Genomic DNA, 26,125 nt, shown 5'->3' with positions numbered 1-26,125 from the left:
AAAAAATAAAATAAAATAAAAAAAGGTTTTAGTTTTAAAAATTCTGGGTTGATTAGTCAAAGGATTATTTGTATATAGAGCATGTCTCAAAAGTCTTCATTCAGGGCTGGTGCTGTGGTGTAGTAGGTTAAGCCTTCGCCTGTGGTGCCAGCATCCCACATGGGCACTGGTTTGTGTCTCAGCTGTTCCTCCTCCCATCCAGCTCTCTGCTAATGGCCTGGGAAATCAGTGAAAGATGGCCCAAGTGCTTGGTCCCCTGCACCCACATAGGAGACCTAGAAGAAGCCCCATGCTCCTGGATTTCAATAGACCCAGCTCTGGCTGTTGTGTCCATGTGGTGAGTTAACCAGTGGGTACAAGACCCCTCTCTGTCTCTTCCTTTCTCTCTGTAACTCTGCCTCTGAAGTAAATATATAAATAAATGTCTTCATACAGTTTAAGCTATACTAACCAGAAAAATAAGTGCTAAATATAGTCCAACATTGCTTGAAGTCATTATATATATTTATTTTACACTTATGTGTTTTGTGCCTGTTGAATTATGAGCCCCTCTGAAGACAGTAAAGGCTGAAACAAACAAAATAGTACTTAGCATTCATAAGACTAAACAAGTAAAATGAACCTAAATTTTGAATCTGGGTTGGTGTAAGGCAAAAGCAGTATAGCAGGTGGATTCGGTGATATATGTGATCTTAAGAGTATACATGTCTGGGTACAAGCAAAAATTCAGACTTTCAAGGCTGTGGAATTGGTGAGCTTTAAGTCAAGGGCACCTAATAGTAAAATGGACTCAGGTCACATGTGAATTATAGATAGAAATTTGACATAGGATAGGGGAAAGCATGGAGTTTGAAGATAGAGTGAAAGGGCTGGGCAAGCAGATCTACTGGGCTCTAGGAAGGGGCGGGGCTGTGGGCACATCATGATGTCATCCTCTCTAGCCTCAGATTCCCTTTGTGACTCATAATCTGTGATGCAGAGCTGGAATTATATAGTCAAGGGCTTGAACCCTCAACCCTCAGTTGCCTCTCAGCAGCATTGCGATTCAGATAATGGATGGAGTACGTCCTCTCATTTTTGAAGAGCCATTCTGAGCTGTGGCTGAGCTTCAGTTCGATTTTTATTGATAGCAGCCTCAACTACACTCTTATTAGTGGGTTGGGGTTGATCTTTTTGTACCTGAGCTACCTGGTATTAAAGCTATTTTTCACAACCATCTGGAAAAATAAGACCACCAAAAAGGTAAGGAACTATGGGTGAACTCCAAGAAGGATGTTGATGTTGCTGTTGTTTCCCATTTCTGTTCTCTCATATCTAAACGAGTTTGATTTCCTCATAGAGAATCCAGAGATGGGAAGTCTGAGGAAGGACACAGCACCACCTTCCTTTGGGGCAGAGGCTAGGCAGGGATAGGTTTGGGGGAAACAAAGGCTTACAAGTGAAGCTCATGGACCACCTATCTGGTATGGTGGAGGTTTCCAAGTTAAAATCCTACCTGTAAATATTAGTAATGTAAGTAATACATGTCTATAATTTAAAATGAAGAGACATTTGGGGTGGTAAAAAGAGGAAGAGAAGTGAAACTAGTACCTCATTCTTTACTTTTTGTTCTTAGTGTCGGGGTAGAGCCAAGAGGCGGCAGAAAGGTGGAACATTTAGAGGTAAGATTCTCTCTGTTCACATTGATCTATGCAAGGGTGATCCTTCCTGTTTTAGATCCAGGGCCTCTGAGAATGTCAGTTGCTATATACAGTCTGTCTGCGAAAACAGAATACTCAGAGGAGAAACTCCTGGAAAAGACAGTCATACCTGAGACATTTCTCAGAGTTCTTCCTTAGCCCACCTGTGGGCAGGAATCAGATGCATGGACAACAGTTACTGCCCAAAATGTGATGAGGTGAGAAATAAGTATGGACTACTAGTGTCATGTAGTCAGAACTTCAGTCTCCTGCCTTTATAGATGCTCTTTGACTTCTCGGGTACTCACATTCTTTACTGAGTACTCCGCTGATATCTGTGCTTCACGTGGTGAGTTTTGGCATCACACTGTATAACATATGTGAAAGTACTTTATAAATATTGCCACATACACATGCAAGTCTTATTATTATCATTGACAATCTTTCCATAACTACTGATTCTTGGAGCATTCAGAATTTATCCCCAGGGGCTCTCATAGAGGGATTCCTATATGATTCTTATTGCTTCTACTTTAATTACATATGTTCTACTCTCCTGATGTCCTAGGTTCAAGGATTAACAAGAAAGAAGCAGAGGAGGGATGGAAGCTTCTTTCTGTTTTGAAAAGGTGATTAATCTTTCCTCTTTTTTCCTGGTCCTTTTTTTTTAAAAAAACATGTTCCATATATTCCAGGGATCAGTGAAGCCTGCCATTATGATGTGAGGCAGGTAGCCATAGGAATGGAATGTGATAAAAGCCTCAGGGAGGGGCTACAGAGTTAGTGTGATATCAAAAATGTGAGGTGATGGGAACAGTAGGCTTGGGCTATCCCTATCCCCACTAGGCCTGCAGACCCTCCTTTCCATGTTCTGGTCTTGACCACAGCCTTTTCTTCCTGTTTCCTGTAGACCCCAGAGCCAACATCAAGATATCACCAGCTTCCGTCACCTGCTGTGTCCAGACCCTCACTGTACGGTGTGTAACAGAGTGGCTGCCAAAGTCAGTCGACTGCTGTCGCTGGGGAAACTGATAGATGATACTTCCTCTGTGCATTATATGGCTTCCTCAGCTTCTGTGATTAAGACCTCATTGACTGTGACATCTGGCCACTCAAAAACTCATCCAAGAGGCCAAAAGTCAGCCTCTTTGCGTGTGCCATCTCCACCTCCCCCTTCTACTGTCTCACTTAACCATGTTGCTTCTTTACCTGATTTACTGTCCCCCGACCCACCAGCTGACTCAGTACCATCAGAGCCTATTCCTCCCTTGGCTTCAAAACTCCCAGTGGACCCTTTCCCACCCCAACCTGTTGCTCTTTGCCCTCCCACACCACATCACTCTCAGAGATCAGATCATGATCTGCATCCAGAGATTGCTCTGTCTGTAATGAATAGCCCTGATGGGTTGTCAACTGATATTCCAACAGTCAGTGAAATTGACCATTCAATGCCAGAATCATCCTGGCAGCAGGACCGGGTCAAGGATGCCAAAGACTTGTCCTCTTCCAACGTAGAACAAGATAGTATCAAGCATGAGCTTGTTGATGGCCAATCTTCTGAGACCTCTTGCACAGAATGTGCATCCAACTTTGTAGAACCCACTAACTGCTTGTTACTCAGCCATGACAATCTGGCACTCTTGGAGAAACAAGTAAGAAAGAGGGGTGACTTCCTGATCCAGAAGGAAAGGGAAAATAAAATGCAACCATTTCTAAAACAACTTAGTTCAGACCACCAACTGAATACTTCAGAGTCAAGTGCTGATAGACATGAGTCAGCAGTCAGTCCAGACCACCAACTGTATATATCAGAGCCAATGGTAGAGTCAGATGCTGATAAGCATGACTCAGCAGTCTCTCTTTATTTTGGAAACAGCAAAGGCAAACCAGAGGAGCTGCAGATGAACCAGCAATACTTTTGGGGTCTTCCATCTTTGCACAGTGAGTCCTTGTGCTCAATTATCCGTCATTCAGATGACTGTCCCTCTACTTTGGTCATCTTTAATGGAATCTCCAAAGCTTCCACATCTCAAGGATCTTTAGGACTTTCCAATTTCCAACCTCTGATCTTGCCTGAGATCCAAACTCAATCCTCAACTAAAACTGTCTCCCAATCACAGTCACAACATGCTACTCCGGCACAGTCTCAGTCCAACCTTCAATCTCCAATCTCAATGTTACCAACATCTCCCGATTTCCAGCTTAGGATCTGTGGAGTGTGCTTCCATAGACCTCATAATGAGGCACAGTGTCTCATGCAATCTGAACTTCATCAGCTAGAATACAATGTGCTACAGAAAGAACAGGAACGTTTGTGGGGTTTACCCTCTGTGGTCAAAACATCTCGGGAATACCTTTGTCCTCCCCCTCCCAATGTTTCATTGGTGAGCCAGTCCTCCAAAATCCATGTTCCAATCTCCATCATTCCTGGAGATTACCCTCTGAGCAGTGAGCTTCGTAAGAAATTTGAGTACCACCTTAGAAAGAGACTCATTCAACACCGATGGGGCCTACCCCGCAGGGTCAATGAGTCTCTGACACTGATTAATCCTGAGAGAGATGTTCCTGAAATACATGCATCAAAGAGTCTTCACAGACTCAAATGGATATCTTTGTTGAAGGAACAGAGTAGCAACAATTTAAGGAATTCTGAATCGAGCCAACTTCCAATCTCCGATGAGACAAGCTCAGAAGAGTTTCAGTCAGATAACGAAGAGAAGGACCATCAGAGACACAGCCCAAAGAATGGCCCTAGTGATCATCTATTGAGTGACCCAGAAGGATACTCAGATAAGAGTTTAGGGTCTGACTCTGAGAAAGATCAAGGAAGTCATACAGTGAGTCTGTATGGGAATGATTCAAGGGCCTCAGGGATAAGTATAAATCAGAAACAACTAGAAAATGCACTCAAAGAACATTTAAATAAGAAAAGTGAAGAAATAAAAGAGGGTAGACTTCCTGAGACTGTTCATAGTTCATGGCATGCCCTTAAGCAGACAATATCTTTTGCTGAGAAATCTCACAGTGAAAAACAGATAGATGGGGCATCATCTGTGAGAAACTTTAACTTGAACACTTCCCAGGAGATTTATTTCTTGGCTTCTGGCAAACTAAAGATGCTGGAAGACCATATAAGCAGTTTCTACATAAGGATGAAGTATGGCCTTCCCACCAGGGTCCTTGAATCCATACACATCTTCAGCAACAGAGAGGACTCATCTTCTTCCTTAGGCCATTCCTGTTGTTCCTCCCAAGATTGCCTTAGTTCTGGGATGCATTCCAAAGTTATGGTATCCAGGTCACTCGGTAGGAGCTCTACAGCTTTGTGTAGAGACAAATTGAAGATGAGAAAGTCAGCACCCAATCTGGATCATCTGCTTCCTGCTGAATCACCTGTTGGGAAGGGAGGACAGGGGGACCTGAGACCACTGTCCCCAAAGGGAAAACAGGAGCTTTATGGCAGACAGACTTGTCCGTGCATCACAGACAAAGAAATTAAGAAAGAGACTGGACCAGACAATAGACACAGCCCAGTGCTGGTGTCCACAAGTCATGATGGGACTGGACCTGAGCCAAAGGATAAGAGAGTGAGTTCCAGCAACAAAGAAAGGCTTCAGGCTCCCAAAGTAAAGACTTCAGAATACTTCCCAAGGTTTAACAAGTCTAGAGAGATATTTAAGGCAAAGGAGCTCCTTGCTCTTCGATCAAAATCTGCCAATGCTTTGACAACCAGCAAGTCAGGGGACTTTGCAGCAGTAGATGAGAAAACAAAGAAAGAAAAAACTACCCTGGCTACTGAAATTCCCTCACCAACATCAGTTTCCCAGGATCCTAAACTATCAGACTTTAGAAAGCACTTGCTGAGTGAATTAAAGTCAAAATTGGAGGACAGGGATCATAGCCCTGTTCAAGGCCAGTCCACAGATACGGCTGATGCCTCAGATAACTTGATTTCCAAAACCTTGCTGACTCATGCCCAGGGTGTCTCCAATGGGAACATGGCAGGTTCTCAGGTTATGCATGCACATTTGGACAACACACCAGTCAGCATGGAACAGCATCAGGAGCCCTGGGTCCCTAAGCATATCTTGCAGAACTGCTGGGATAAGAATGTCCCTCCAAATTCAAAGAGACTGCATCATTTGCGACCAAAAACAGGAGAGCTTGGTGAAGGGGATGCAGGGTTGGGGACACCACAACCCAGTAGGAAGAGCTGCCCTGGTCAAGACAGGGCATTGAAGAAGATGTTTGGAAGCAGATCTTCCCCAACCTCGTCACTGAAGGATCAGCCTCCTCCTGAAAATCTGTTCCAAAAACAGATAAAAAAATGTTTGCAATGGATTTGTCCTAGCAGCACAAACAAAGGGCAAGAAAGTTTCCTTGGAAAGGGGACTTCCCTACCATCGTCTGTGCAGAGCCAAAGCAAAGTTAATAGTAGAGCTGCCTCTACTGGCAACACCAAAACTCTGCAAGTGAAGACACACATTGGCAAGGTGTTAGATGTGAAACCAGGGAGTAGCCATGGTGTCAGAATCACCTGCCCCCAAGAATCACGTTTCTCTCCGACAAAGCCTGTGAAAACTCTTAAGGCACAATTGCAGGCCCAGGCAGATACTGTCCAGGGACATCCTTTTAACTATAAAGCTTCTTCCTATAATGTGAAAAGTACCAAGGCATGTAGCCAAAAAGCACCCTTGGCTGACCAAAATTACCCATTGAAGAATGTACTGACCACAGACAGGGTGAGACGGTCCCAGAAAGTCGTGGCATTCAAGGATCAGCCACTATCGCAGAGGCATCTGGCATCCATGCCCAACAAAGAGTTCCTGCCCCATCCAAACCATACCTGTAGGCGTCTAGCCGGCCAGGTGTCTCAAACCACACCTACATTTTCTGAAGGCACTGTATTGGGAGATCTGTCTCTACTCTTCAAACATAAAATGCTCCTGCAGCATTTCCAGGGAGGAAGATTTCCTTTTCCCAAATAGTTTATGCCTTGTTGAACACACTGATTTTCCACAATAAATATTCTAAAGATTGTTGTCTTTTATGTGTACTATTTTGAAGACATGGGATTTGAGTAACATAGGGTTTATACTTAGGAAAAGGAAGTAATTAGTTCAGCACTTACTCATCATCTCTTTTGGCTTCTATATGATAACAGTCCACTGGAGCTCTAGGGGGATGGTTATCAAGTGTCCCTTAAGGCCCTTCCATCCCCAGAGAAGTCTGAGTACATGTACGCTCTTTCCTAGTCTGTACGATAGTTTTGGTAGCCCATATACCCTCCCCATCACTGACTATTTCTTGGCCTCTGGAGGATTAAGGGAGGTAAGTCATCATATCTGAAGAGGGTCAAAGTCACATATCTTTTCCAGAAAATTGTGCTTAATCTTATTTTTTTTAAAATAATTTAAAATAACTGTCAATGAGTAGAGGATGACACAGGTGGGTGAACTTGGCCTCAGGTGTGGTTGAAGATTACTGCTATAGTAGACATGGGACTGATTGGGTTAAGGTCTAGGAACATATTATTGTTGGTTGAGAATCTGTCATGAGAGGTATAATAATGCATTGGGAAACCATACTTTGGGGCATTAATGTTTTCCTACTAGAAAATAGGCTTATGAAGGTAGCTCCCTGCCCTGGGTATTTCTTCAGGCTGGCTGAATTGATTACATTTTTTGCAGGGCAAAATAATCCCCTAGATATTGGTGGTGGGAATGTGGAACAATTACCTAACTGCTAGGGCAAAGTAAGGTTGAATGTAAGGACAAAATTCCTTAGAATAAGTGGGAAATTATGGGGGAAAATGAATAGGAGCGAAGGGATGACCTTGCCAATAGAAGGAAATTTATGTCCCATTATCCCCACCTCCTGACCCTATTCTACTTTCCCAATCTGACCCAGGCACTACTTCCATAGGGCTGATAAGGGGCTGCAGAGATTACTCATGCTACATCAGAATGTACATGATGCTCTTCTTAAAGTGTTAGAATTGTATTCACAGGGCTGTTGTCATCATGGCATCCCTTTAGGAAAGCTGGTTTTGGTGCTGACTTTCTATTAACACATGACAACTACTGCCAGATCTGCCCTTAGTGTATCCATCACCTATCTAGTTGGAGATGCCACCTTTGATCTTGGTGAGCTAATGGAGTCATGATGGATTCCCCCAGAATATTCCTCTAGGCCATGATCCAGAGGTGAATACTGGTCGATGAATCAGGGTAACATATTTGAGGGGGCTCCTTGCACTGCCAAATAATGCTCTTTTTGACCAAGACTGAGCATATCTGTACCCTTAAAATAGGGATCTGGAGGGATGGAACCTTCACTTATACAAACTGGGAATCAAATTGGGTGAATGGGGCCAGCATTGTGGTACAATGTATTAAGCTACCTGTTGTGATAACAACAGCCCATATCAGAGTGCCAGTTCTAGTCCTGGCTCGTCTACTTTCAATGCAGCTCCTTGATAATATGACTAAGAGAGTAGCAGATGATGATTCAAGTACTTGGGCCCCTGCCGCCCATGTGGGAGACCCAGATGAAGTTTTGGGCTCCTAGCTTTTGCCTTGCCATGACAGCTCTTTGGAGGTTGAGCCAGCAGATTGATGATATGTGTCTCTGTCTCTCTTTCATTCTGTAACTCTGTCTTTATTTTTAAAAGATTTTTTTTTAAATTAAGAGCTACAGAGAGGGAGGGAGGGAGGGAGGGTGGGAGGGAGGGAGATAATCTTCCATGTGCTGGTTCACTCCCCAGATGGCCCCAAGAGCCAGTGTGAGACCAGGCTGAAGTGAAGAGCCAGGAGCTTCAACCATGTCTCCTGCATGGGTGGCAGGGTCCAAACAGCATCCTCCACTGCTTCTCCAGGCTATTAGCAGGGAGTTGTATTGGAAGTAGAGCAGTCAGGACATGAATTGGCACCCATACGGGATGCCCGCACTTTACCTGCTAACACTACAACACCAGCCCCACACTCTGCTTTTCAAATAAGTAAATGATAAACAAAACATTGGACAATTTCCTAGAAGGCACTTAAGGTCGTTTTTACAGTAAAAAGTTGGAAATTCTTGGTGTCAAAATAAAACAAATATAAAACCTGTTTACTGCAGCCCCCTCCACCATAATTCTATCTTCTTATCCGGAGTTAGGCCATTTAACCTTCATTGTCTGAAGCCTAACTCTGCAGAATCTGTGGAGATCCTGGGATGGTAAAAATGTGGGATGAGGCCCATGGCAAGGAACTGGAAGAGGTGGAGATCAGTGGAGGAACTAATATCCATGTGGATTGACAAACCAATAACTTGGAGACCTCTACTCTTCCATCTAGAGTCTTACTCCAGTTAAGTTACTGCCGCACCCCAGAGTTTACCACTGGAATGTAATATAGTCTAAGCCAAATTAGGTGCACAGTATTACAGTTCCTTAACCACACAGACAACATAACATTAAAAGGAACTGAGGCCGGCACCGCAGCTCACCAGGCTAATCCTCCGCCTTGCGGCGCCGGCACACCAGGTTCTAGTTCTGGTTGGGGCACCGGATTCTGTCCCGGTTGCCCCTCTTCCAGGCCAGCTCTCTGCTGTGGCCAGGGAGTGCAGTGGAGGATGGCCCAAGTACTTGGGCCCTGCACCCCATGGGAGACCAGGAGAAGTACCTGGCTCCTGCCATCGGATCAGCGTGGTGTGCCGGCCGCAGTGCACCGGCCGCGGTGGCCATTGGAGGGTGAACCAATGGCAAAGGAAGACCTTTCTCTCTGTCTCTCTCTCTCACTGTCCACTCTGCCTGTCAAAAAAAAAAAAAACAAAACAAAAAACAAAAAAAAAAAACCAGTACAAGTGGACAAACCCTGAGATTGCTAAGAAAATGTTTTCAAATATTTAGAAGAAATTTTTTCCTTTTACGTATTTAAAATAAGTTATTTTGCATCCAGCTATACTTAGTAGATGAACTATACTAATAATTCATGTCCTTCCTAAAATGCCACTAAACGTAAAGGATTATAACAGAAGTTCCTTGATTTCATTATTCATAAAGGAAGTAGAAAACCACTATGAAATGCTATGTCACACCTACTAGATTGATCACAATTAACCAGATAACTGGGGTATGCATTTGGCACAACGAGTTGAGGCACTTCTTGGGATGCTCACATCCCACATCCAAGTGTTATGTTTGAATCTGGCTCTCTCATCTCTCTCTCTTTTTTTTTTTTTAAAGCAAATATGTGTTTCTTATGGCTTCTTCTTTAAGATTTATTTTACTTATTTGAAAGACAGAGTTACAGAGGTGTAGAGAAAGAGAGGTCTTCCATCTGCTAGTTTACTCCTCAGATGGCTGCAATGACTGGAGCTGCGCCAATCTGAGCCAGGAACCAGGAGCCTCTTCTGGGTCTGCACGTGGATGCAGGGGCCCAAGGACTCAGGCATATTCTACTGCCTTCCCTGGCCATAGCAGAGAGCTGGTTCATAAGAGGAGCAGCAGGGACAAGAACCGGCACCCATATAGGCTGCTGGTGCCCCAGGCCAGGGCTTTAACCCACTGTGCCACAGTGCCAGCCCCTCTTCCTCCTATTACCTAACTTCCTGCTAATGTGAACTCTGGGAGGCAGCAGGTGATGACTCAAGTATTTGGGTCCCTACCACTCACTTCAGTGATCTGGATGGAATTCCAGTCTGTTAGCTTTGGCTTGGCCCATTGTTACGAGCATTTGGGCAGAAAACCTGCAGATGGAAGATCTCTCCCTATCTGTTTCTCTGTTTCTGTTTGTCTCCCTGTCTTTCAAATAAAATGAAAACAAATAAATAAAAACTGAGGAAAAAAAGCAGTTACTAAGATTTGAGAAAATATATAGAGATACAAAGTCTTACATACTGCTAAAGAGAATGAAAACTCTGTTTTGGAAAACAGTTTGACAGTTTTTTAAAATAGTAAACACCCTGGCTCCTGCCATCGGATCAGCGCGGTGCACCGGCCGCAGTGCACCGGCCACGGCGGCCATTGGAGGGTGAACCAACGGCAAAGGAAGACCTTTCTCTCTCTCTCTCTCTCACTGTCCACTCTGCCTGTCAAAAAAAAAAAAAATAGTAAACACAGAGTTGCCATTTAAGCCAGCAGGTTTTCTCCTAGGCATTGTACACAAGTGAAATTAAAAATTATGCACACAGAAATGGCACATCAGTATTCACAGCAGCAGCATTCATAGCAGCCAAAATGTGGAAGCCACACAAATGTCCATCAACTGATGAATGGATAAGCAAAGTGTGGCACATATATACAATGAAATATAATTCAGCCATAAAAAGGAAACATTGATCAATGCTACAAGAAGAATGAACCTTGAGAAACATTAACCTAAGTGAAAGAAGTCAGTTGCAAATGACCACATTCCATCCTTATGAAATATCCAGAATAGGATAATTGATAGACACAAAGTATATTAGTTGTTTATGAGGGCTGGGAGATGAAATGCGAGGGGTTAATAACTAAAGGGTATGCAATTTTCTGTTGAAGTCATGAAATTGTTTTAAAATTGGTTCAGGTAATGAATGTTAAACTGTGAGAAAAAAATCTGTGAATTATATATTTTCATGGATATATGCATTAATTTCAATACAACTGTTAGCAAAAAAAATTTTTTTTAAATAATTTTGAGGATGGCGAGAAGGGGAGAGGGTCCCACAAAAGAGGATAAACAGATGTGGAAGAAGGAAATCCAGTAGAGAAGGCAATAGAAATGGCACAGAAGAAAATCTAGAAATCAATTCACATCTTAAAAGCCCAAGGACACATGACGTCGTACCATGTAAGAACGAGATTAGTGGTTACATGCTGTAAACATGGTTTCATAAAACGTTGATTCTCTTTGGTTTTACATTATGCATCATTAGGAAAAAACTCTTTCTTGGATGCTCCTTTCCAGTATTATGCAAAATCATGCTGAAACATTAACTGCTTCAAATGCAGACCCCAGGATTTTGCCTGGGGCAGAATCTGAGACAACTGGCTGTATATAGCTGTGGCAGCTGTGGGAATGAAAGGTAAAAATCACTAAAGTTAGGTAAAACTCAGGAAAACATAGTCAAGATCCATGTAAGGAAATGTGTATGTGTCAAGCTAATTATATTTGCAGAAAAGTTACATGGATTCAGATTTACCTATTATTAACATTTTGATCAATTTTCCATTTCTTCTGTCTCCTTCCTTCCTTCCTATCTTTCCTCACCCTTTGTGCATGTGTGCAAAAAATACATTCCTGAGCATTTGAGAATACATTTCATACATGATGCACTTTTCCTTGAGTATTTCATTGTGTACTTCTTAAACAGAGAGAATTCTCTTACACATTCAATTATTTCCTTCAGCAAATTTAACCCTGACATGTAACTTTCAGTTAATCTCTCATCTGTATTCTATTTTGGTCAGTTTACCTACTAATGTCCTTTGTGGCTTAAAAAAAACAAACTCCATTACAGGATTTTGTCTAGGATCATGTACTGCGTTTAGTTATATTTGGTCTCCTTTATTCTGGAACAGGTTCTCAGGGTTTCTTTTTGATGACATTACCATTTTTTTAGAATGTATTCATTGGGACAGTTTTTACAATACTTTCTCACAGGGAAATTTTTTGGTGCTGCTTATCTTGCTCAGACTTTAGGGGCTATTTTTAGATTTGTGAATTCTGGTGGACTTTAGAGGTATCAGGACCAGATTTATCATAAAGAAATTAGCAAACAACCAAAAACAATGCCAGAGATGCAAAACTATAAGAGGAAGAGAACTCTGTTAATAATGGGAGAGTACATGAGAGGAGGAAGGCTTGAAGTATATCTCCTTTTGAAGAGACAAAGAAGTTGCAGATGTAGAAGACAGGCAAAGAAGAACCTGCTGTTACTTGTAAACTGATAACAAATGTAAAGGAAATAAGCAGGTGCTGTGGCCAAGGTGGATTCATGATACTCAGTGAGGCAATAGGCACACAATAGAAGAAAATAATATGAAATTTAATTTCAGCAGATTATGACCTAGATGAGGATTTAAAAGTTGTTACTGTACAATGATTGGCTAAAATGGGGAAATATATGCATACTCTATCAACAAAATGACATTATTGTTTTAGAGAGCACAGAGGACTCAATGAAAATTTTGGTGAAAATAAGTAGATGGGAAAGAGCTCATAAAACCTTACAAGAATGAAGTGATCATAGATATGATTCCAAACAAAAGACATTGCTAAATTAAGTTCAGTTGTGTCCATTAGAGGTTGTATGACACTGCAGAGAAGACTGCTCCCTAAATAAGCATGGATTTGGTTGGGCAGGTTGTGGTCCATCAAAATTGCTCTGTAAAATCAAGGCACAGGGGCTGGCATTGTGGCATAATGGGCTAAGTCACCACCGGTGACACTGGCTCCCATATAGGCACTTGTTAGAGTCCCAGCTGCTTCACTTCCAATTTGGTTCTCTGCTAATGGCCTGGGAAAGCAGCAGATGAAGGCCCAGGTACTTGGGCCCCTCCATCCATGTGAGAGACCTGGATGAAGCTCCTGGCTCCAGGTTTTGGCCTTGCCCAGGTGTCACCATTGTGGCCATTTGGGTAGTAAACCAGTGGATGGAAGATCTCTATCTTTCCCTCTCTCCCTGAAACTCTGCCTTTCAAATAAATAAAATGAATCTTAAAAAAGAAAAAAAAAAGAGGGGCGGGCACTGTGGCATAGTGGATAAAGCTGCCGCATGCAGTGCTGGCATCCCATGTGGGTGCAGGTTCGAGTATTCCCATATGGGTGCCAGTTTAAGTCGTGGTTGCTCCACTTCTGATCCAGCTCTCTGCTTTGGCTTGGGAAGGCAATGGAAGATGGCCCAAGTCCTTGGTTCTCTACACTCACGTGGGAGACCTGGAAGAAGCTCCTGCTTCCTGGCTTCAGATTGGTGCAGCTCTGGCCATTGTGGCCATTTGGTGAGTGAATACTTCTCTCTCTCTGCCTCTGCCTCTCTGTAACTCTCCACCTGTCAAAGAAATAAATCTTTAAAAAAAAAAAAAAAAGAAATCAAGGCAGAATAAAAATGTGTTTGGAAGGAGAGAGGGAATTTGGAAAAAGGATGGAGTAGCAGAGCAGGTTATGTGGAGGGAACAAGATGTGAAATCAATTGGGAACAGAATAGCTTTAAAGGGATTCTAGGAGAAAGAACACTAAAAGATGTTTAAATTGTTGCCATGGGTAGATATGCCATGCTCTACTCTTCCTCTTTGTTGGGCTTTGTACTCTTTGGTATGGGCTACTGAAGTAACATCTTGACAGTAGGGACTCCATTTTGGAGAACCTGAGACTCCATTCTGGGAAGGCAACCCCCACCCCACAACATTGTGAGACTGTGGTCTGAAACTATGATCTAAAATAGTCAGACAATAGCAGTCCACTACATCACACTTGGCAGAGCATAGAAACTCCCTAGCCTGATCGCTCAAGCTTGGAAGTGGATAGGCTGCACCTGGGTTAATGTTAAAATGTAATTTGTCTATGTTCTATATATGATTAAAACCAATACCTGGATTAATGTCAAGATTATAATTGGAATTGTTAAGATTGTAACTGGTATTGTCAGGATTATAACTGATACTAGTTTTACGTCAGATTGACCCCAGTAACCATGTATTTCCCCTGATCCTAGCAACCATGTATTCCCCTCCCGATTTTGTGGTTTTTGCCTTTATAAACCCTGTTGCTTTGGGCTTCAGGGTCGAGAGTTCTTTAGGGCATGAGCCCATTCTCCACCACCGGCAATAAAGGACCATCAAATTTTATCAATGTGTGGTGTTCTGTTCTACTACTCTGTTCTTTAGTAATGGTCTTTAGCAAACATGAATCCTTTTGAGGAAATAAGGGGGAGTGGGCTGTTGCTGAGTCTATTTCTGATTCTGTAAAGTTAAAAATACATTGTATATATAGAAAGGCTTATTTGAGAACAGAGTAGATGTTGAGGATAAAAATCCGTGGGCATATTAGACTTTTTGTTCAAAACTTACATGGGGTCTGAGTTAATGCCTAGGTAACAATATGGTATAATGGAAAGATATGGTTGGAAGGTAGTGTGGAGGGATCTAAAGAACCCCAGGAGGATGAACAGATCATCTTGTGTGTAGGGGGGATAGGACTGGGAATTCATCTCCCCCATGTTGTTCCTTCTCTCAAACTCTTAAACTTCTAGTACCTGTGCTAAAACTCTGTGATGTGGTCCTGGAAATCTGGTCTAGAAAGTATACTCTTAGTGTCCAGTTTCTGATCATTAGGCCATGTTCTTTGTCAGAAGGGTCTTTTCTGAAACATGGCTGGGATACAGCTTGGTTTCCAAGGTATTTCTCATTAACTTCCTGGGTAGCGCTTTGCCTTCTGTTATTAAAGAGGGGTCTAAGTTTTCCAATATTCTGAGAACAGAGGCATCAATCAGGTGAGTAAACCAGAGCTACTAAGAGGGTTTAGCTCTTCTGTTCTAACAAAGGAATTTAATGCTATCAATTTCCATCTAAGAACTGCTTTTGCTGAATACCACAAAATTTCATAAGTTGAATTTTCATTTTAAAATATTTTAAAATTCCTCCTGACATATCTTTGACCCATGTGTTAATATTGTGTTCATTAACTGCCATGTATTTTGAGATTTTCTAGCTATATTTCGGTTATTAAATGTATTATTCCATTGCAGTCAAAGTGTAGATTTATGATTTCTTTAGGGGCCAGTACTGTGGCGTAGCAGGTAAAGCTGCATTCTACAGTGCTGGCATCTCATATGGGTGCTGGTTCGAGACTTAGCTGCTCCGCTTCCAATTCAACTCTCTGCTATGCCCTGGGAGAGCCATAGAAGATGGCCCAAGTCCTTGGGCCCCTGCACCCACGTGGGAGACCTGGAAGAAGCTCCTGGCTCCTGGCTTTGGATCGGTACAGCTTCGGCCGTTGCAGCCAATTGGGGAGTGAATCAATGGATGGAAGACCTCTCTCTCTCTCTCTGTCTTTCTCTGTCTCTCTCTGTCTCTCCTCTCGCTGTGCAACTTATATTTGATAAATGCCAATTAGATCAAGTTGATTGATGGTGCTGTTCAGATAAACTATATTTTTATGATTTTTGCTTGCTGAATCTGTAATTTACTAACAGAGACTTGTTGACATCTCCAGCATTAATAAGTGGATTCATCTGTTTCTCCTGTATTCCTATTTTTGCGTCATATACTTGTATTCTGACATTCTGTTTTTAAGTGTATACCTAATAAGGATTGCTATTACTTCTCGATAATTGGCCCTTTTGTACATTATGCTCTTTATTCCTGATAATTTTCCTTGTTCTAAAGTTTTCTTTGTCTGAAATTATATTGCTACCGTCCTTTTCTTGGTTAGTGTGAGCATGGTGTATTTTCCTCTATCTCTTTACTTTCTATCTGTCTGTCTTTATATTTAAAATGAGTGTATTGTACGTCATATATTATCTTTCAATACATAAAATTAGATTAATTACATGTAAGGCAATTTTCTCAAACTTGGATTATCTACCATGTCTGGAACTGTTGACTATTTATTGCAACTTTTGTTTGTCTTCTGTGATTTTCAACAATGATTTATTTACTCTATCTTTGATTTAAATGATATTTTATTTACTCTCTCTTGAATTAGATGATACATTAAGGTATACAATACATTTTTATATAGGAGGATATTTCAAAAGGTTTGTGCAAAATGAAAGTAAAAGATAGTTTGGTGGGGCCAGTGTAGGTAAAGCCACTACCTAGAGTGCCAGCATTCCCTATGGGTGCCTGTTTGAGTCCCAGCTGCTCCACTTCCAATCCAGCTCTCTGTTATGTCCTGGGAAAACAGAAGATGGCCCAAGTCCTTTTTTTAAAATTTTTTTAAATATTAATTTATTATTTATTTGAAAGTCAGAGTTACTCATATAGTGAAGGAGAGGCCGAGAGAGTGAGAGAAAGGTCTTCCAACCACTGACTCGCTCCTCAGTTGGCCGCAATAGGCAGAGCTGTGCTGATCCAAAGCCAGGAGCTTTTTCTGGGTCTCCCAGGTGGGTGCAGGGGCCCGAGGATTTGGGCCAACTTCTACTGCTTTCCCAGGCCATAGCAGAGAGCTGGAGTGGAAGTGGGACAGCCACGACTTGAACTGGAGCCCATCTGGGATGTTGGCACTGCAGGTGGTGGCTTTACCTGCTATGGTACAGTGCCAGCCCCAATAAATCTGTTTTTAAAAAGTATTTTGGTTCAAAATTTTAAATTCCTAGTTTTCTTTTCTTTTTTTTTTTAAAGGTCTTCCTTCCATTGGTTTACTTCCCAAATGGTTGCTATGGCTGGCGCTGCGCTGATCTGAAGCCAGGAGCCATGTGCTTCTTTCTGATCTCTGATGCGGGTACCGGGGCCCCGGCACGTGAGCCATCCTACACTGCCCTCCCGGGCCACAGCAGAGAGCTGGACTGGAAGAGGAGCAACCGGGACTAGAACCAGCGCCCAAATGGGATAACGGCAGTGCAGGTGGAGGATTAACCAAGTGAGCCATGTCGCCAGGCCCAAGTTTTCTTATAATATGGATTTCCATCAACATTTTGAAGCCTTGTCAACAAAATGAAGTGATTGTTTCAAATATTCATGTTAGGCAACTAACATAGCCATAATCTCAGTTACTCCTTTGTAATTTGCTTTGTTTTATGATCATTCAAAATCTGCTCTCTTTGCAAGTTTCCAGGACACAATACAATGTTACTAACCATAGGTTTCATGATGTACATTAGTTCTCTAGACTTCTTCATCCTCCACAACTACAACTTTGTATATGTTGACCTCTCTTCCTACCACACCCACCACTGGTAGCTATCATTCTATTTTCTGTTCAACGTATTCAACTTTTAAATTTTCTTGTTAGACTTTCTGTGTGAGATAACATAGTAGTTTTCTTTGTGTGTCACACTTATTTCCATTAGCATAATGTCCTGTGGTTTAATCGCTGTTGTTGCAAAAGGAAGGCTCTTTTTCAAGATCTCTGTAATTCTAAATATGAAGGCACTTAAAAAGTTTGGAAAATGCAAATTATGCAGAAACTGCATGCATTTCATTTTGTGCCAAATACTTATCTTTAATTCCATTTTGTGTGAATTTTTCAAAATACGTCGTGTGTGTTTATCTCCACTCTCACAATTTCTTTATCCATTTTTAGTTACTGGATTCTTAGGTTGTCTCCCATATCTTGGCTATTGTGAATAATGTTGGAATAAACATGGAGGTGCAGGTATCTTTATGAGGTGCTTAATTCATTCCTTTGAGTAAAGTCTATTTTGTCTAAGATAACTACGTCTGTTCTCTTTTGGTTACTGGTTGCATGGAATATTTTTTTACAAATTTTCACTTTCAGCCTACGTGTGCACTTAAAGCTAAAGTGAGTCTCTTACATGTGTAAAGTTGGATATTGCTATTTTATTCATTCAGCCACTCTATTCTTATGGAAAAACTTAATCCACTTACATTTAAAATAATTATCGATATATAAGAATTTACTATTGCTATTTGTTCATTGTTTTCTGTTTTTTGTTATTCTGTTCCTCTTCTATTTTTATTTGATTATATTTTAAATAAAAATTTCATCTGATTCAATCTTTTATCCTTTCCTAGCTTACCAATAACATTTCTTCCAAAATAATTCAGTGGCTGCATTATAGATTGTAATATACACTCACAAGTCATCTAAGTCCATTTTCAAATAACTAAACCTTTACAGGTAGTTTAGATATTTTATGATAAAATATTCTCAATTCCTCCCTCCTATTCCTTATCACATTGCTCATTCATTTCACTTCTGCATATACTGTAATTACCCAATTAGTCATCATTTTGTTATTACTAATTCAATCAAGAATGTAAAACTTTTATTTTACTGTCATTTATTCCTTTAATTTCTAATCTTTACATTTAATTTCTAATTAATTAAATTTAATTTCTGATCTTTTTTCTGTGTATCCATGACCTTATTGAGGACTTCCATGCAAGGGAGATGTGGTGGCATAAAGAGGTTGAGTCATTGAATGGGGTCTACACCTTGATCTCATATTCTTCTTACCTTGATCTCGTATTCTTCCATTCAGAGAAATACCAGATGAGGCAGTAAGAAAGTTTGTCACTCATGGACCATCTATTAAGTGTAATGTCCAAAAGGAGGTGGCAGCAAGTAACCCCTCTTGATTGCGATGGAAGCTTCATAGTGGGTGGGAGGTTTGCTGACAACAATGAGAGGGAAATTAATCTTACTCATCCTACTTACTCAGCTTTAGATACTCTTCAATTGTTGCAGGATAATTTACTGAGCTATTGATTATACTTTCCTGCCTGAAGGAACTCCAAAAGGAAAGAATGTAACTTTTCACTCTTGTCTTCTGAGGAGCTCTGGGTTCTTGGTCTCAGGAGCTATTAACAGTTTCCATGTTTCCTTTCCAAAACCAGCTTCGACACTGGGTTCTTGGTCTCAGGAGCTATTAACAGTTTCCACATTTCCTTTCCAAAACCAGCTTCGACACATCTTTTGTACAGGACTATCCAAATTCTCATGTAGGAGTGGCATTCATCTAGGTGCTCCTATGAAGAGAAGATGAGGTTGAAGACAATGATGTGAGGGATTGAAAGTTGGAGAGCTGCCTAACAGTAGCATTGTAAAGACAGTTTCTAAGTGAATGAGTCCTGTGTGGAAGTTGCCTAGGATGCGGTAGCGGTTCCTAAGGATGAAATGATATTTGCTGAGATGACTAATGTTCAAGCTCCATTGTCTTGGGAGCTGCAGCAAAACACTGCATTGGCCAACCTTAATATCTGTGTTTGACACTGGATACTAAGCTAAGTATACAAAAGGTCCCAGGAGTCACTCATATGGGATATTTCCCACCTGTTAAAACTGAGGATTTGAGCCAGATTTCATATAGAGAAATTAAGTACTGTGTGCCATAGTTTAGTGTTGTGGAACAAATTTGTGATTTCTCTATATTATTCCAGTATGAAATCATTAACTTTATCCCCTTTAGAGTATCTCTAAAGGGGATATCCTGTCTTTAGTATCCTCTTTTTAGAGAAAGACAATTTGAGAAGGTAATATTTATGAATATCTAGAGGGCAAACATGGAAGAGGGAGCCAGGAATAGAGAGATTCCTCATGTTGTGAGAAAGAATTTGGATGTAAGTGACAGCAAATATAACTCAACAAAAAAGAGAAGCTGTTGACTTGGGTACCTGAAAAAGTCGAAATGATAATGGCCTTGGGCAGCAGGGTTCATGCTGGCCTAATGATGCCATAAGGATTCATTTTCTAGCATTTCTTGGCTCTATTTAGGCTGGCTTCACTATATGTCTTTGTGTCTGGCAGTTTCACAGTTATATCCTTCAACCTTCAGCATAATTAAAAATGGGCCGTTTCTTGTAATAGTCCCTTCCAATGTGCTAACATGCACACATCTAACCAGTCACTGTTGCCCAAAACATGGGGTTAACTTTTTGTCCAAATTTATCCTTAAAATAAGAGTATCAGGAAAAGACAATTCTACTTGCACATGATCTGAAACTGAGAATGGAGTTAGTTCCCCAAAGGCCATAGACAGAATATTTACCAAAGGTAAGTGAATGCTGGGTGACAAAATGACAACAAAGCAGATTTTTACTACAGCACTCTCTCTCCTGCTTTTCTGTTTTTGTTAGTAAGGATATTGACTGAAGCTTAGAGATGCAAGAAGAATGCTGATTCTGTTCAGGTTCTGGGAGGGAAAAGAGTTGGGATGGGCCTTGGTCACAGTGCTTATAGAGGGCAGAAGCAGTTGGGGGCCCTCTTATCCAGATGGACAAAACATCTAATAACCTGGTCTCTGTCTGATCCTTCTCTCATGCTTTTAGCCTCCATTCCAAGCAGTTACTCCAATTTTCTAGAAATAATCAACAGGTACCTCTGCCTTCTGAAAAAAATAGTTTTTTTTTTTTTTTAACTTATTTGACAGGTAGAGTTAGACAGAGAGAGAGACAGAGAGAAAGGTCTTCCTTCCATTGGTTCACTCCCCAAATGGCCACTATGGCCACGGAGCCAGGTTCTTCCTCCTGGTCTCCCACGCGGGTGCAGGCGCCCAAGCACTTGGGCCATCATCCATTGCCCTCTTGGGCCACAGCAGAGAGCTGGACTGGAAGAGGAGCAGGCGGGACTAGAACTGGCACCCATATGGGGTGCCGGTGCCGAAGGCTGAGGATTAGCCAAGTCAAAAAAATACAGTTTGACATTCTACCCTTTACCCTTCTAGTCTGTACCCTCATGTACCAATGCTTAACCTATTCAGGAACTACAAACCACTTTAAATTTTCTCCCTATCCCTGCAACAACCTTGTAATTTCTTCCTCTTCAAGGATAATTCTATGATCTACTGTTAACCACAAACCTGTAGAGATCACTCCAAACAGCTTGTATCATCTTTCTTGCCTGGCAAACTCCAATTCTCTGCCTTTTCTACACTTTCTTTCTAAAAGGAGGTGATTCCTCGTTTATGAAATCACACAATTAGGTATGTCGGTGGCAACATTAATTCACTATCTACAGGGTCTGGCGCTGTGGTGCAGCGGGTTAACGCCCTACTGAAGCGCCTGCATCCCACATAGGCACAGGTTCTAGTCCCAGCTGCTACTCTTCCAATTCAGCTCTCTTCTATGGCCTGGGAAAGCAGGCCATAGAAGGCCGAAGAGGGAGAAGGCCGAAGTCCTTGGGCCCCTGCATCTGCATCTGGCTCTTGGCTATGGATTGGCAGAGCTGTGGCTGTTGCAGCCATCTGGGGAGTGAACCATCAGATGGAAGACCTCTCTCTCTCTGCCTGTACTCTCCTTGTGTAACTCTGACTTTCAAATAAATAAATCGTTAAAAAAAATTCACTTTCTATAACTAATGTTCGGTTCCATTACTGCTGTTCAGCATCTGTTCATTCCTCCAGTGAGTACCTTGTGTTAGGAAGTCTTTCAAGCATTTGGAACACCAGGGAAAAGATAGACTCAATTTTGGTGAAGCTTAGATTATATTTTTTAAGATTTATTTATTTGAAAGGCCGGTGCCCTGGCTCAGTTGTTTAATCCTCTGCCTGCAGTTCTGGCATCCCATATGGGCGCTGGGTTCTAGTCCCAGTTGCTCCTCTTCCAGTCTAGCTCTCTGCTTTGACCCAGGAGGGCAGTGGAGGATGGCCCAAGTGCTTGGGCCCTGCACCCGCATGGGAGACCAGGAGGAAGCACCTCGCTCCTGGCTTCGGATCCACACAGCGCTGGTCGTGGTGGCCATTTGGGGAGTGAACCAATGGAAGGAAGACCTTTCTCTCTCCCTCTCTCTCTCTCTCTCTAACTCTACCTGTCAAAAAAAAAAAAAAAGATTTGTTTATTTGAAAGAGTTACACAGGGAGAGGAAGAGACAGATTGAGACAGAGGGAGAAAGAGACAGAGACCGACCTTCCATTCACTAGTTCATTTTTCAAATGGCTGCAACAGCCAGGGCTGGGCCAGGCCGAAGCCTGGAGTCAGGAGCTTCCTGCAGTTCTCCCACCATGGGTGCAGGGGCCCAAGCACTTGGAGCATCCTCTGCTGCCATCCCAGGCACATTAGCAGGGAGCTGGCACGTATGGGATGCTAGAGTCATAGGTGGTGGCTTAACTGGCTTTGACACAATGCTGGTTCCTGTTTGTTTTTCTTAATTCCTTTGCTTTTGTACTCAAAACAGTTTAACTTTCCTAAACTTTTAAAAAATATTCATTTATTTGAAAGGCAGAGCTACAGAGAGAGGAATAGGCAGAGAGAGAGAGAGAGAGAGAAAGAGAGAGAGAGAGAGAAGTAGGTCTTCCATCCACTGGTTCACTTCCCAGGTGGCCACAAGGCTGGGGCTGAGCCTACTGGAACCCAGGAGCCAGGAGCTTCTTCCAGATCTCGCATGTGGGTGCAGGGGTCCAGCACTTGGGCCGTGTACAATTGCTTTCCCAGGCCACAGCAGATAGCTGCATTGCACTTTCCTAAACTACTTCTTTCTCCTCATCCATTGAACAAATGTGCTAGACCAGCACAGAGGAAAAAGCAGCCAACAGATGCTAACTTTTCAAAAGAAAAATTTAAAAATACTACAGAGCACTTGACTCCACTCCCTCCTGTAGGCCTGCCTTCCTACTATACTGAAAGAGGTTTCCCTGGGACACCTGCTTTGGTCATCCCAAGCTGGGATCTGTCCTGCCATTCCAGTTCAAAATACTATGAAGTTTATTAAAAAAATTTTTATTAAAATAAAGAAGTTTATTAAAATCAGTCCTCTGTTGTTTCCTGTATTTGTTAAATGCCTTACAGTATTTAAATCACAGTGTAAGAAATAAAAAATTAGAATATTTAGCTTAATTCCTTTGCAGACTGAGATTGTCTTTCCTTAGCATTGCCCTGCTACCAGCATTTGGTGATTAGCATGTAGCGGGGCACAGGAACATCTAGTGAAATGAATGCGCAAGGGAAGGATTCCGAGGGTCCCCTGGCGCGGCTTCCTCTGGGGGCCAGGCCTGCGTTGGGGTCGTGAGGACGGGACACCTATGGGTGGGCCCATGAGTAGAGAGGCCAGGCCGCATGCAGGGGTGAGGCTAGAAAGGTGGCGCTGTTTGCTTCACTCCCTATTGCAGTGACGGCCCCGGTCTCACCTCAGGCTTCTGCATGCTCTCTGTCGTGTCCGGAAGACCAGAGTTGAGATTTGCCTAAAACATGGAGGGTCTGGAAAAGACTTCCGGACGCCCGGGGCACGGGCACTCATCTCATCCTTGCGGGGAGGACTCGTCCCTGCTCTGTCTTCCATTTCAATCCCAGAATGCAGCGCCCTCAGGGCTGGGCTCTCCTGAATAACCGTCATCCCCAGCTGCCAGGACGCGGGCTGGCGGCTCCTGAAATCTTGCGATGTGCCAACTCCCGCGATGCAGCCGCCTCAGAGGCCGCGCAGTCCTGGGCGCTGGAGGCACCTTTGGAGTTCGAGAGCTAGAAAGCAGGCAGTAGCAGTCCGGCCAGCCCTTTAAGGCGTCACTTGACCTTGGCGGTACGGCCTTAGACCTACCTAACCAAAGCCTGGGATGTCAGCTGTGGGGGAGACCCCAGGCGCTGCGGACAGGATGGGCCCCAAGAACTGGGATGGACGACACAGCAGGAGTCCTGTCCGCTCTGCCGCTCAGCTCCAGGAATGGGCTGTCACCACATGGGCTCTGCCAGGCCCCAGAGGGCCCAGTGCCCTGAGCGCCTGCGGGCCCGCAGGTCGGTGTCTGTCGTCCGAGCGCCAGTCCGAAGGCTGGGAGTCGTCCTCCCAGGAGCAGGACTGCGGGGCTCGCCCGCCGCTGCTTGTGTTCAGAGGAGCCAGCAGGTGCTTTCGTCCACTGCGGGGGGACCCGGCAGAGTCTGGTAGGGTGCTGCTCCGGTCTGCAGCTTCCCCTCTCACTCCTGTACTGCGTCTGTGGCGGGGTGTCACGGCTTGCGGAAGTCTGTTTGTAAGGAATGGTTTACCTGGGAACTCCGAGGCCTAGGGTCAGTGGGCAGAGACAAGGCCCACTCCTGAGGGTGGAAGCAGAACCTTTGGTCGTGACGTTCAGGAGCCAGGACGGCAAGACCGAGGCTGGCCTGTTCCACAGACAGGCATTTCACAGGGCACAGAATCTCAGACAACTACTTCCAGTTATGTGGGTACTGAGATAGTCACACATTTAGTGAGGGCTGGTGCTCCTTGTTAGGTAGGAGTTAACTATGACTTCTTAAGAAGTGGAAGGGAATCCTTTCTGTTATTTATTTTAATTTTTTAAAGAAAGTAATATTGATGAAATTCATAGGGTCTGTAGACCTGCCTTCCTAGGGGTCCTCCGCAGTGGAGGATTAACCTGCTGCACCACGGTGCCTGCCCCTGCCTTATATTTAAAATAGGCTTTCAGGAGCCAGAATTGTGGCACGGTGAACTGCCTGCCAAATGCCGTCTGGCATCCTATACTGGAGCAAAGATTTGAGTCCCAGTGGCTTCGCCTTTTACACAGCTCCCTGTTAAGGTGCCTGGGACGGCAGGAGAGTATGGCCAAAGTGCTTTTCCTCCTGCTTCCCAAGTGGGAAACTCGATGGAGTTTTGAGCACTGGCTTTGGCCAGGACTAGCCTTGGCCATTGTGGCCATTTGGGGAGTGAACCAGTGGATTGAAGATTGCTCCTTTTCTGTCAGTTGACCTTTCAAAAATAAAGAAATAAATTAAAAAAAAAAATAAGTTGTTGGCCAGCTCCACTGCTCACTAGCTAATCCTCTGCCTGCAGCGCCTGCATCCTGGGTTCTAGCCCTGGTCGGGGCACCGGATTCTGTCCTGGTTGCTCCTCTTCCAGTCCAGCTCTGGCCATAAGGCACCGGCGTTAGTGGCCACTTGGGGGGTGGTGTGAAGCAATGGAAAAAGCAAGACCTTTCTCTCTCTCTCTCTCTCTCTCTCTCTCTTTAACTCTGCCTGCCAAAAAAAAAAAAAATAAGTTATGTTGCTCTTCGCAGTATATAATTGCCTTTTAACTGAATCTGGCAGTTTCAAGGTGTTCAGTCCATGTGATAGGCACATTAAGGGCTTCCTAAAGATGTCCAAGCCTCATTTCTGCAACCTGTGATTATGTTGCTTTACACTGCGTAAGTAAACTAAATTTCCAGGTGGGATTCAGGTGGTTTGTCAGGTAACCTTAAAATATGGGAGATTTTGTGGCATTGTGGTGTAGCCCGTAAAGCTGTAGCAGCTTGCAGTGCTGACGTTCCACATGGGCGCTCATGCAAGTCTCTGATGCAGCTCCCTGCTAGTAGCCTGGGAAAATCAGGACAAGGTGGTCCACTTGTTTGGGCCCTTAGAAGCTCCTGGCTCGGGCCTGACTCCACACTGGCTGTTGCAGCCATCTGGAGAGGGAACCTGTCAGTGGAAGATCTCTCTCTCGGTAACTCTTAATGAAAACAATGCAATGATTGGCCTTGTATTAAATAGTTGCTAATTCCTGAAAGAAAAAAAAAATGTTGACATGGAGATAGAGATGTTTGATTTTTCCAGATTAGGTTATAACTTGTTTCTGTGATAGGAAGGGCACTGGATGAGTGTTCCTTGAGAAAACATGAAGTGGGGGTTCAAAGTTCAGATTACTTGCGTGGAAAAGTATGCTTAACAGAGAAACACTAGAGTTCTGTTTGCCTAACATTCTCCTGAAATAAAGTATCAGTTTCTTTAGTACAGTTTTTTTTTTTTAAAGATTTATTTATTTATTTGAAAGTCAAAATTACACAGAGAGAGGAGAGGCAGAGGTGGGGGGGGGTCTTCCATCCTCTGGTTCAATCTCCACTTGGCTGCAATGGCCAGAGCTATGCTGACCCAAAGCCTGGAGCTTCCTCAGGGCTCCCATGAGGATTCA

General features: G+C 43.1%; 1 protein-coding gene and 1 long non-coding RNA gene across 2 annotated transcripts; one reads left to right on the top strand and one right to left on the bottom strand.

Annotated features, from left to right (window-relative positions):
• Positions 1-985: 985 nt before the first annotated feature.
• Positions 986-6,743, top strand: LOC103348430 (spermatogenesis-associated protein 31D4). Its single transcript, XM_089306575.1, has 5 exons — positions 986-1,256; positions 1,509-1,512; positions 1,616-1,661; positions 2,248-2,308; positions 2,590-6,743. Exons 1-5 carry the CDS (start codon positions 1,057-1,059, stop codon positions 6,665-6,667), a joined length of 4,389 nt encoding a protein of 1,462 aa, XP_089162701.1. The 5' UTR covers positions 986-1,056; the 3' UTR covers positions 6,668-6,743.
• Positions 6,744-18,692: 11,949 nt separating this feature from the next.
• LOC138844033 (uncharacterized) lies at positions 18,693-24,464 on the bottom strand. Its single transcript, XR_016223138.1, has 2 exons — positions 23,385-24,464; positions 18,693-18,938 (listed from the first exon to the last, which is right to left on the bottom strand). It is a non-coding gene; the product is annotated as an uncharacterized LOC138844033 (long non-coding RNA).
• Positions 24,465-26,125: the final 1,661 nt, after the last annotated feature.

Source organism: Oryctolagus cuniculus, chromosome 1 (assembly GCF_051225735.1).
Source record: "Oryctolagus cuniculus isolate XC-2025 breed Fujian yellow rabbit chromosome 1, ASM5122573v1, whole genome shotgun sequence".
In the NCBI taxonomy this organism is placed as follows: Eukaryota; Metazoa; Chordata; class Mammalia; order Lagomorpha; family Leporidae; genus Oryctolagus; species Oryctolagus cuniculus.
The sequence above is the reverse complement of the archived record's forward strand: the minus strand, read 5'-3'. Positions and strand labels throughout refer to the sequence as shown.

Coding starts and splice junctions, on each gene's coding strand:
- LOC103348430 (XM_089306575.1), top strand. CDS start 1,057: ATGGAGTACGTCCTCTCATTTTTGAAGAGCCATTCTGAGCTGTGGCTG. Junction 1,662..2,247: donor GAAAGGTGGAACATTTAGAG/GTAAGATTCTCT, acceptor CTGATGTCCTAG/GTTCAAGGATTAACAAGAAA. Junction 2,309..2,589: donor CTTCTTTCTGTTTTGAAAAG/GTGATTAATCTT, acceptor TGTTTCCTGTAG/ACCCCAGAGCCAACATCAAG.